Source organism: Salvia splendens, chromosome 15 (genome assembly GCF_004379255.2).
Source record: "Salvia splendens isolate huo1 chromosome 15, SspV2, whole genome shotgun sequence".
Classification (NCBI taxonomy): Eukaryota; Viridiplantae; Streptophyta; class Magnoliopsida; order Lamiales; family Lamiaceae; genus Salvia; species Salvia splendens.
This window is the reverse complement of record NC_056046.1, coordinates 17255111-17267343: the sequence shown is the minus strand read 5'-3', so window position 1 is coordinate 17267343 and position 12233 is coordinate 17255111. Positions and strand designations below refer to the sequence as shown.

At 40.0% G+C, this 12233-nt stretch overlaps 1 protein-coding gene and 2 pseudogenes across 2 annotated transcripts; 1 reads left to right on the top strand and 2 right to left on the bottom strand.

Moving 5' to 3' along the window:
* Positions 1-504: 504 nt before the first annotated feature.
* On the top strand, positions 505-3397 carry LOC121768263 (guanylate kinase 2-like). 2 transcript variants are annotated; one of them, XM_042164701.1, is made up of 10 exons: positions 505-899; positions 1242-1277; positions 1368-1466; positions 1559-1635; positions 1725-1854; positions 1959-2321; positions 2402-2523; positions 2598-2733; positions 2818-2866; positions 2945-3397. In XM_042164701.1, exons 2-10 carry the CDS (start codon positions 1275-1277, stop codon positions 3127-3129), a joined length of 1164 nt encoding a protein of 387 aa, XP_042020635.1. In that variant the 5' UTR covers positions 505-899; positions 1242-1274; the 3' UTR covers positions 3130-3397. The 2 variants fall into 2 exon arrangements, with proteins under 2 accessions (XP_042020635.1, XP_042020634.1); XM_042164700.1 differs by having other exon boundaries at positions 511-899; positions 2939-3397.
* Positions 3398-4153: 756 nt separating this feature from the next.
* LOC121766783 lies at positions 4154-6365 on the bottom strand (annotated as a pseudogene).
* Positions 6366-6861: 496 nt separating this feature from the next.
* Positions 6862-12085, bottom strand: LOC121768261 (annotated as a pseudogene).
* Positions 12086-12233: the final 148 nt, after the last annotated feature.

Here is a 12233-nt window from a genome sequence, read left to right as displayed (position 1 = left end):
TTTAAATTTAAATGAAATTATTGCATTTTCCCGTATCTGTGTCGTAAGTCGAATTCCGTATTTTGTGTGATTGTTATTTTTATAATTTTGTTTATTATGGCTGGGCTATTGCTTGTCCAGATGATGTGACATGAGGAGTTTTAGTGCTGATGATGTGACAGCAGGAGTTTGTGGCTGAGCTATGACTGAGCTATTGCTATTGGAGATGCTCTTACAAAAAAGTATACCGTTAACAATAGTTTGGTACTCCTACTTTAATAAGTATAATCAATTTTGGTTGGAGATTCAAATCCTAAAACTTAGGATTACTAAATAAAAATTGTGTATAGAGTATAGAATAACAGACATTTTTCAATATTTTTCATTCGCACTAACTATGCACGTCAAATAAATTACCTTTGCATCTAATTGAAGATATTCCAAATAAGATGTTTTAAGCATTGTTTATAACTTTCTACACAGTCAAATTTCAAGGAAACCGTCGTTTCTGGCCAACTTGTCGAAAAAAAGAATAAAAAAGCAAGAAAAGAGAGGGAGGAATTCTAGAAAGAGAATGAATCTAGATAGAGAAGAGGCAAATCGCCCTCAAATTGCAGTGAATACGACTGCAAATCCGCCTCTCTATGCCACACTTCATTATTATTACAAATAGCATTTGCTTTCCAAAATGGGAGTCCCTCTCAAAATTTCTTGCAACCTCTACAAACTTTCTCAATCCCAAGTCTCCCCTGCCTTAAAAATCACGTCTTTGATTGACCCTATAAATCAATTGGGAAAGGAAAAGGAGATAGAATAAAATAGAAGAGATAGAATAAAATAGAAGAGATAGAATAAAATAGAAGCCTCGACGCCCCATTGCATTACCAGTTCTGATCCAGTGCTTTTCGGGTGGATTTGAGGTGGCAAATTTTAATTTTCAAAGTTTTTTTTTTTCTGGCAAAAAAATGATTTTCTGCAATTTCTTTGAGCTATGTTTTTTCACTTGAGGTTTTGTAGCTGAATATGATGAAATATTGTTTTGATTGCTCAAATTATGTGGCGGCCAATTCGGTCTTCTGTTATTTGAGACTTTGATTTAGTATTTTTTTGTCCTTTTTCAGTTTAATCAATCGTGTATATATATATATATATATATGTGTGTGTGTGTGTGTGTGTGTGATGAGGTTTTATGCATTTTGCTGAGCATGAGAGCTGTGAGCAGTGGATGTAATCATGTCTTCTTACGTTTTCTCTTGCAACAGATTATCTGTTGATTGGTTGGATTGCCTTTATCAATGGTGAGGGCTCATGTTCATGGTTTAACAATTTGGGGATAATTTGATTTTGTGAAAAATGGGCTTAATTATGTGTGTGTTGTGTATGATCAGGGGGAAGCTCCAGCTTTCATTTCTGATGATTTTTCAAATGGTCTTCTCTTGAAATCGAAGGGCTGCGAAACCATCATCAACATGGGCTGCAATAGAACAGTATGATGATTCACTATCTTGAATGAAATGCTATGCTTCAAGTGTCCTTGTTTGGTAATGGTCTTTTTATTCTTTGCTTGATTTTAATTCAGTTTGTCATTGGTGCCATGGGAAATGGATCTGATTCCTCCATTGGAGTTCGGATTTTTGAGAAATCCACGAGCGAATGGTAATGGTCTCTCGAGAATTATGATGTTGGTGCAGTTATCTTGAGTTTGAACACTGTGACATAGCTTTGAATCTTGAATTGTGTTGTAGGGTGATCCCAACTGTGTTTGGGACGAGGCCTACGCTGTCAAAGGGACACTCGGCTATAGTCTTGGATGGAGATCGGATTTTGGTCATTAGGGGTAACTCGACCTCAGACGATTGCTTTTGGTTTCTTGAGGTCTGTCTCCCTTTTAGCATCATTTGTGTGAAGCTGATGATTTTTGGTGTATGTATACATGTTGTGTCTAGTTTTGATGCCTCGTGATTCGACTTTTTAATTAGGTTAACACTGCGTTTGTGAGAGAGCAGAGAGCTAGGCTAGGTAGTGAAGTGGTTGCTTGGAGTAAAGGTGTGGTGGGTGAGGCTCAAATACCCGTTGTCATAAGTGGTCCTTCGGGGGTTGGTAAAGGCACCCTTATTGCCAAACTGATGGAGGACTTCCCAATGATGTTCGGGTTCTCAGTGAGCCACACCACCCGAGCTCCAAGAAACAACGAGCAGAATGGCGTCCACTATCATTTCACTGAACGTGGTGTGATGGAGAAAGATATACAGGATGGAAAATTCTTAGAGTTTGCTGCGGTTCACGGGAACCTCTACGGGACGAGTGTGGAGTCGGTTGAGGTGGTTACCGACCAAGGAAAGGTATCAAATTGTTGTTTCATTGATGAGAAATGACGAGCATTTAGTTCAAATTTGAATGTATGATTCGTGATTTTGTGTAGAGATGCATTCTCGACATTGATGTTCAAGGGGCTAGATCGGTTAGGGCTAGCTCTCTCGAGGCCATATTTATATTTATCTGCCCTCCTTCATTCGAGGAGCTTGAGAAACGCCTTCGTGCTAGGTAGGCAAGTCTTGTTACCTTTCTATTCATCAATTGTCGTGCTATTGACATGAAGTTCGTGTTTTATTATAAAGGGGGACCGAGACAGAAGAGCAGATCCAAAAGCGTCTACGGAATGCTAAGGCGGAGATTGATCAGGGAACCTCGCCCGGGCTCTTTGATCATACCTTGATCAATGATGATCTGGAGACGTGCTACGAGAATCTCAAAGTGATTGAAATCTTATTATTTCACTGTATATGTTTGTTCATATTTTCAACATAATACTGAAATTGAATCTCACAAATCTTGCAGAAATTGTTAGGGCTCAGTGATGGGAGTGCCAAAGCTACCAATATCTCAGGTGAGTTTTTAATTCCATCAACTATGTGAATCTATTGCTCGTAATATTGAAATCAGTACGCTCGTTTTTAAGCTCCAGAGACGGTCCACGTGCCTCTGGAACACACCGTCTCAAAAATCGACCAGAAGATCCTCATAAACTGCAATACGTTGCACCAAGAGAAACCGGGTAACAGCATGTTTGTGCTGGATTTATCGTCAATCAAGGGTGGCGCACCTGGCAGGACAAGGGGTCTGAACTGGGCCATCCATGACCAGCACTAATGGCTTCAAAGCGGCAAGCTAACATCAACCTCTCTATTCTAAACATATTTCATTTACGTTAGCTTACCGAGTTGTTTAAGGGCGTACGGACCGGACTATCCGAGACTAATTTGCAGGCGAAAAAACTCATCGGACCGGACTAATTTCACGTGGCATTGTTATTTGATCGATTATTGGCCAAGTCTTCGTAGTTGAACAAAGATTATTTCGTAGGCTAAAAAAACTCATGAGACAAGACTAATTTCACGTGACATTGTTATTTGATCAATTATTGGCTAGGTCTCCTTAATCGAATAATATGTCACAAGAATAAGTCTGGTTTAATCCACTAAACTAAACATCCGAAACTATATGGACCAAACAGAGTTGGTCTAAATATTACTAGTATGTTATAATTAATGGAAACGTTGAATTCTTATTTTTGGGGATTAATTTCACAAATGGTTATCAAAATATGATCGATGACTTGTTTCAAAATGAGTACTACTAAAATTTATGAATCATATTACTACTATTAAGCAAAATATGAGTATTAAACTATAAATAATAGTATAAAATATAAAGTTTAATATTCATTTTAAAACATTAAAATTTTAACAGTTAATTTGATATAAGTACTGGTAATAGTATATGTAGGTGTATAAGGTATCTGGATTGAGAAAGCATAGTAGATATTATTATATTCTATTATGATAAAGTAGTAGTTGAATTGGAAACGCAAGTATTTGTATGCATAGCAAATTGGTAATAATGAAAGAATATGTTCTAAGTCGATAAGAATTTGGTATCGTCAAGCAAAGAGGAAAATGTGTGGTTTGATATGGAAGAAATACAATATGAATAATATCCTTGCTAGCACTAGAACAGTCATTAAAAAATTAGTAGTATTAATTAAGAGTGTTTGCTTTTTATGATTGCTAGAGGATTAATGATTGAACATTTGTTTACTTATTACTAGGATGTTTTCAATTTTACCATTACAATTACTTATAAATCAAATAAAATCAGTTCAAATTATACAGAGTTATTAAGAATTACGTGAACTTCATAATTAGTCTTTAGAACATTCTTGTGCATGATATCTTTGGATACATAAGCTCAATTATGAGGTCTATTAGTTACATATCTGGATTTACATGGGTAAAAAATAAAACACTGATTAATCTAGTTTTGAATAACACTAAAGACCCTTTTAACGGTCAACGAATATTAATTGAATTTTGACCGGATAATATTCAATTAACTAGTGCCACCCCTTTCTGGTTCACCGGCACCGGCACCGGCGTCGCCCTCGAATCCCTGAGATCCCAAAACACAATCTCCGGCACACATTCTCCATATCCCTTCTCTTTATACTTCCTCACTATCGCCTCATAATCCGTCTCCCATGGATTCGCCGACGCCTCATCGAATTCCATATCACTGAACACAAACATCCTCTTTATCATCTCCTCCGCCTTCGGCTTCCCTTTCACCGCCACTTCAAGTATCACATCAAACACCTTCTGGAAAGCAGTGTTATACCCCCTTTAATAGTTTTAACAAACCCAGTTTTCGATTTCAAACTCTCCCCTTCCAACTTTTTGAAGCTGTGGATTTTCGCTGAAAGTGATGAGCTTCCCCTTCCATGGCTCCTCGCTCAATTCCGGCACCAAAATCCCTAGTGCCACCGATACCTTCATCGGAATCTCATACATTCTCCCTGAAACATCACTGATTGCAAGGCAATTGCTCAATTTCCCAATCTTCGCCATGTCATCCAACATTCTCCTCTACTGCAGCTCCGCCACTTCGCCGCCATGTTCATCATCCAACTATTCGATTATCTGGTGAGGAAGCAATGCTCCGGCAGCAATAGTGGCTTTGCCGGATCTCACTCCCGAGATACTCACGAAACCTCTCCTCATCATGAATGAAGAATAGTTCCATGTAGTTTTTCATCGCCACGGAAGCGACTCTGTTGTAAGGTAGAGATCCCCAATCGTTGGCGCCGATGTAAACCTCCGGCAGCTACAACGCCTTCCGCAGCGGCACAACGCCTTCCGCAGCTGCAACGCCTTCCTCAGCCGATCCCTCACTCTATACGCATAATACGCCTCCTCCATGCTTTCATACTCCGGAAACTCTGCCACGAGAAACACCTTCTTCGCTATGGTCTTACACAGCAGCGTGATTCTGTCAAACGACGAATACAGAGAGGGGCACCATTTCGCGGCGAGGCTAATTCGGTTCAATTTCCCCAATTTCAACATCTCCATATCCGATCTCAACCAATCCACGAAGAGATCGGAAATGCAATTGTGCAGGAACCTGAAATCGGCGTCGTGATTGAATCTCTCCACCGCTCTCCTCGGCTGAATATTAATTGATTTGTAAAAATAATAATAAATAGTTACTTGAATATTAATCCGGTCAAAATTCAATTATTATTCGTTGACCGTTAAATTTAACCATTTCCGTCCAATTCGAACTAAATGTGACCCGTTTTTATTTGTGAGAGACCGAATAATTTAAAAGATAATATTTTGAACTAAAATCATAAAATCTCCATATGTTTAGAAAAAAGGGGTCTTTAGTATTTGAATAATTGTATTCTTGAAAATTAAAGAAAATGAATGAATCTGGGGCCATCATCTCCATCACCAATCAAGTTACAAATGTCAGAGCATTCTGACAACTGTACAAAATCATAGCATTAAAAAAATGAGGGAGTCAAATTATACTACAAGTAGAGAAAAACATGCCTACTAATTTTTAGTGAGTGAAATATATATAGTGTTAAAATAAATGGAAGGAGTAACAAAATTGAGATGAATGTAGTAGAGGCTTACCAATATTTTGGACTTCGAAAACCATCCTTGAAAACAATCAGTGGTCTGTAGGTATTGAATATCACATTTATTTATATCCAAACTATAGTAAGTACATAATGCATCTAAGTCATACCTCCGGATATTCAAGGGGCCTTCTCCGGGGGACCCGAAACCGCCTCGAATGCAAGTGGAGGTGCACATATTCGTGCAAGCCTCCGCTTTCTTCGAGTTGGGCTTTTGTATTTTATATATTTTCCTACAATCCTTTTGATTGGGGCCGCAAACGCTTGATAACGTCTGCGGAACGTTGGAAAGCGTCTCCTCTGCTAGCGCCGCCACCTCGACAACATCAGCACCGTGGTGGCGGCCGTGATTGAGACAGCTATGGTGTTTCCCGCGGTGATGGGAGCTTTTCTCGGGCATTTCATTGAGCATCTTGCGCCAGTACCGTAGAGGAGCATTCTGAATTTTTATTTTTTATTTTTTTGGGAAGTTTTGTTTTTGGTGATTGGTTTATTCATAAGTTCTTGCTTCCTTCATTTTCAACCACAAGTTTTGGCATTTTGAATTTAATTTTTTATATAAGCAAAAACGTTACTATTTCATTCTTTTTTGTAACCTTATTGAAAATAAAGAATTCAAAATTTGTGACAAAAAGTGGAAAATAGTTATTTTCTGTAATTATATAAATAGGACTACTAGCAAACATATACCGACAATTAGATATTTTTTATTTACATTCTCAAATTGATAAACGGACAAACATGCTCTTCCAATTCTTTTTTTCCCAACTTTGCATTGATGTTCCAATTCATCCTTTTTATTGTAATTTTTTTTTAAATATCAAATTCGATTTGAATTTCATGTTTTATTCCTGAAGCGCACGACACCCGCACATAACAACACTAATAAAGCCATATCGCACGGCACATTTCTCTCCAACCTTGCGCACACCTGTGTGCGCACGGGCGTTTCGATAAAATTGTGCGATGTAGTAAAAAAGCTTCGAAGATAATCCCTACATTCCAAAAATGGAAGAGAGTTTCACCACCGATGCTGCTGCTTCTTATCTTCATCTTCATCTTCATCTTCATCTTACAAGAACAGATTCTTCACTAACAAGTAACAACACTCTGGATTATTTCCCATTGAAGGGATCTTCGAACTCACTTTGCTTCCCTCCTCAGATTCAACCAAGAATTCTCCACCCTTCTGCCCATAATTCTTACATGCACAGCAGTCACACTCTCCGATCTCTGGAACCTTCCAATTCGCTTCAGACAACAGTAGATCATCATCAGTTGCACACAAGGGCCATGTCAATCCTATCTCCTATTTTCAAAATATATCGAATTCGATCCAATTATATTTACTTTAATTAAAATACACTCGGGCGTATTATGTGCATTTTCAACATGCACCAACGGCGCACAAAGTAGAAAATACCACGCCACACGTAAGCGAGACTATTACCATTTCAAACGACGACAGCGCATTCTAATTCTTAACATGCATTCGAACAACTGCGTGCAAATACCATATGAAAACGCAAGAAATCAAGCCTTTCAGCCTTTCTCACAACAGTTTTCAGCAGCAATGCTGCGTTGCTCAACGCGTTTTTCTTAATGAGCAGACGGAGTATCTCGCACCTGCATTACCGAGCTAAGATTTATTAGTGAATGGCTAATTGCTTCTAAATACACGAACTTTCACTCAGAATATAGGTATGTTTTATACCCTGGACTAAAAAATTCTAACACCAAACTTTCAATTGTTATGATTTTTCACATGATTGTCAATTTCCTACATATTAAATTATTAATGTCATCATACCAAGTTGAAGTGGATGATAAATTCTATAGTAGTAGCTCAAGTGTAGAGCAATCCAACTACATTTTTAGTGTGCATTGGTTAATATGAGAAGGAGACATTGCCAGTAAAGGGCATTAATGTATCAGTTACCTGTATTCTTTCATCATCTGGATGCTCTACATCCAGTCTAGCCGCCGCAGTTGGGCTTGTGTCAGTGTCGTACACAGGCCCCCTGTTCGGAACATCGTCCACCGGCCCCCTTGTATCAGCACTATCTTCATCATTGGAGACCGGTTCATGATCATCTTCCGGATCTTCTTCTGCCTCGTCTTCAAAATTCTCGACTGACCCAACCGATTCTGTTTCCTCCGAACTGGAGCTCTTCCTGCTTGCTTGCCGTTTATACGGTGAGTAGCCTGACTCATCTGCAATCGCCACCGGCCGCCTCTCTAGCATATTCGGGGAAAAGATCGAGGGCATTGCAGAGAAATTGACGCGCCTTCTAAGGAAGGGTTGTCGAGTTAGTGAAGGCTTAATCTCTACTCGAGACTCGCCCCCCATTTCTTTCAGATCCTCTTCAATCAAGTCATCCGGTAACTCGGAAGGATTCTTGCTTCGTTGTGATAAAACTGAAGGAGCCGAGCCGGGGACTGAGTCCTGAGGCAGATCAAACGGATTCAGTCTTGCTGTGGAAATAGGAGCTACTTGGAACTGGAAATCGGAGTTTTCCAACTCCATCAAGTTTATCTCCGGGATCATGCTCCGATTCCTTCTCCTAGTTAAAATCCTCTCCAACCGTTGATTCCTTTCGATCTCCGAATTTCCAACTTCCATCAGATTCTTCTGATCCTCCTCTGTCCAAGTGATGACAGACTTTGTGTGATCCTCCGTGTTGTCATCATCGTCTTCATCATCTACAGCCTCCGATTCTTGAATATCGGTCTCATCAGCCGACACAATGCTGCCGATGCTTGATCCTGGAGATCACTCGTTTAGGGACGTCTCGGACTTGGCATGTGACATCTGAGCAGGCTGCGGAGCATCCTCGTCCAAAAGGGGGTGGAGCCGCCTCGTCGGTATTATGTCCCCGATCAAGGCGTCATCCGGAGACAAGCTCTCGGACCCTGAGGCCAAACCTTCTCCCTCTCCTTCTTTATCATCCTCGCGGCGATCCTCTACGTTCCCTCCCTCGGAATCGCACGAATCCCCCTCAGATTTCTCGTGCTTCAACTCCGATTCTAGTAGCTCACCCATCACTTTAGAGATTATAGCATAGTGATCAGCCATCACTTCCCCATCACCATCTCCAGTCCCTTCTCCCTCCCTCTCCTTCTCCTCACTCGACCCCTCACCCTTCCCCGTGTGCACCCGATGATCGCCTGACCCCTCGCTCTCCTCCCCACTCTCGCTACTCTCCGACTCAATCTCACTTGATCTATCTACGCCTACACAAATCCCCTTACTCAATCCGTCTCCGCCTACACGAATCTCACCTAGGTTACGCCCTAACAAACTCGAATCCACGTCCAACTTCCTCTCAACACCCCCACCACATTTCTCAACAAAATGCTTCTCATCCTTCTCAACAACAACACTAGCATTATAATCGATAAATTTGTGATTTCCAAGTGAAACGCCCTCGTATTTGGACTTCATTTCTTTCTCAGTCTCGTGCATGCTCTTCTGTCCGTAATACAATAGGGTTCCGAGTAACACGGCCACACAGACTACAACCGGAGAGACTGAAAGCAACAAGGGCGTCATTAAAGGAAAGACCCTTGAAATGTATATCATCCCACACACAATAAACACAAGAAATGGATGATGCAAACACCCTCTAATTGGATACATCACACCTTTTCTCATATGATTCCCAAACTCCATTAATGTAACCCCCATTTTATTCCTCCTCCTTAAATCTACAGTTTTTCATATAAATCCAATAAAATTGAGACAATGTACATCATCAAATCACAAGAAAATAATCAAAATTAATTCAAAATGCTCACCATACAACTGTTAGGGATTAGGATTCGGAAATTCAAGATTCAAATAGCATCTGAGTAATTCAAAACAAGAAAGTAAATCAATTTAATCTGCACATACACATAAATAAATATTGGATGGGAAATTGATAAACTATGCCAGCTGAAATAGAGATCAAACCTTCAAAACCACAATCTTGAAAATTATTTGTCTCGCTCCCACTTTTTCACCTTTTCCATTGAATAATTCAATAAGTATTTCAAATTGGAAATTTGATAATCATAGATTACAAAATGTTTGAGGGCTTATAGCCCAAATAATGGTGTGAGACTGAACCTATGTGTGATCAAATATAGCAATTTTTTGTGAATTATGGGGTGGTTGAGGATGAGGGTGATCATTGCTTTCTGGAATTTGGATGTTTGAAATTCTTAATCTGATTTTTTCTATGATAGATTGGAAGCCAAAGATAGGATGCATACCATTTTTAGATTAACCATTTGTGATTTGCAAAAAATGGATTAGTGTTTTCTCTTGCTTTTTAGTAAGAAAATATAGGATTCAAAATTTGAATCTTGCTTAATAAAAATTAGAGCATTACAAACAATACAACAAATATTGCAAAAGAAAAAATATTTATTTAAAACACACTTGGCATGTAGAATTAAGTTACTTACATGAGATAGCTCGTCTCTGCTCTATAACAAACGATCAATGGGATAGCAGCTGCTCTTGCCATCTCGTGCAAATATAGGAGCATTCAAACGATATGCTCAAGAAGAGTATGGAATCCGCATTGTTTCCCTAAAGAATACAGCATCGTGTTAACGTTCACATGTAGCCGGTTGTAGAGGAATGACAGCCAATCACACCATACCGCCCTTTGAAGTCCAATACAGTTTGGCGAATTCCAAACATAGTTGACGGTCCCTTTTATCTCCCCAGCCTCCCCATCCCCTAAACCCGGCTTGATAGCCGGATTGATGCTTGTACACGTGCAGCCCCCAATCCGATTTGATATTAGCAACTGTATCAGTTTCTTCGACATCAAAACTCAATACACCATTATCAATACAGGCCGCATTATCGCTCTGACCTTGATGCAAACCACGTGAACAGCGCTCGTCCTAGGTGCCCTCAACGAGTAGACAGGGCTCCCAAACGAAGGATAAACAGTAGCCCACATTGTAATATCCCAGTTATAATCATCAAACGAGCAAAACTCCACAGCCTTCCTATGAATCATCCGCCACACTGTCCTGTTGAAAGAGTAACCCACGTTCCCCATCCTCTCGGTTATTAAACTCCCCCACCCTTCCCCCTTCGACTTCACCTCAGACGGAGCCAGATTCGCAGCATAGCAATCTGGGCACTTCTTAGGCTTCAGCTTCACAAGAAGCTGCAAGTTGCGGTATGCATTGGGAAAAATGAAGTCATCCTCCTCTATGAAAAGGATATGCCCCGAATGATGCCTCGTTTCCTCTAAACCATCCCACACCGTGTTCATCATCCACCACCAGTGATGCTTCAACGACACTATCTTAGGCAACCTATGGTTTCCATATTGATCCGGGGTCCCCACGCATTTCTTCGCCACTGCATCGTCCTTATCCCTACAATCACTCGATGAAACACCCGGGAATCCCTCGGGGAACACATGAGGCGAAAATGGGGCAAAGATCTGTTTCACTTGGCAAAACATGATGCCCTCCACAACCTTGTTCATCTCATGAAAGTAACCATCATGGCTAACAACGAGGAGAGTCTCACTAATCCCCTCGACTTTCGACAGGCTGTCTACGGCTACACGAAGATATTGAGGATGGTTATGCACATACAACACAATGACTATGTGATTGTGACCTAACTTAGGGTATAAATCTAAGTTCCTAGGCAACATCTGATTACGCTTCTGTAGTGAAATAGACAACTCATTCTGCCGAGGAAGCTTCGAATTCTTGCTAGAATTGAAACAATGGTTACAATTCGATCCAAAACTCTCATTAGCTGAATATATGGTGATTAAATCTGCAATTGTATTGGCCCTAAACAATAACAGCAAAGAATCAAAATCAACCGGCATAAACCCAAAATTTTCATCTGGGTTTTTCTGTCAGAAACCGCCATGACCGCCCAGCACAGGTAAACGCTACAAAATGATAAAAAAGATGAGATCTTTACCGAAATCTTGACCCGAATGAGAATCAGCGAAACTGGGCGGATCCTACGATTTCTGTTGAAAACTTCAGTTTATTTTGTTCAAAAGAAAAAGTAATGCATCAAACTATTAATACTTCACTTTAATTTTTAACTTTTAGAAGTCGTTCGGTGCGTCCGGAATGGATAGAAACGACTTATATTCAGGTCAATTTCGTGTGTTCGGTTTGTCTTAATTACCCGAACAAATGTCAAAGCCGCACTGTTGCAATCATAAATGTCAATTTTTAATTAATTGGGAACCACATATTTTTTAATTCTCCATCGGGAACGTCA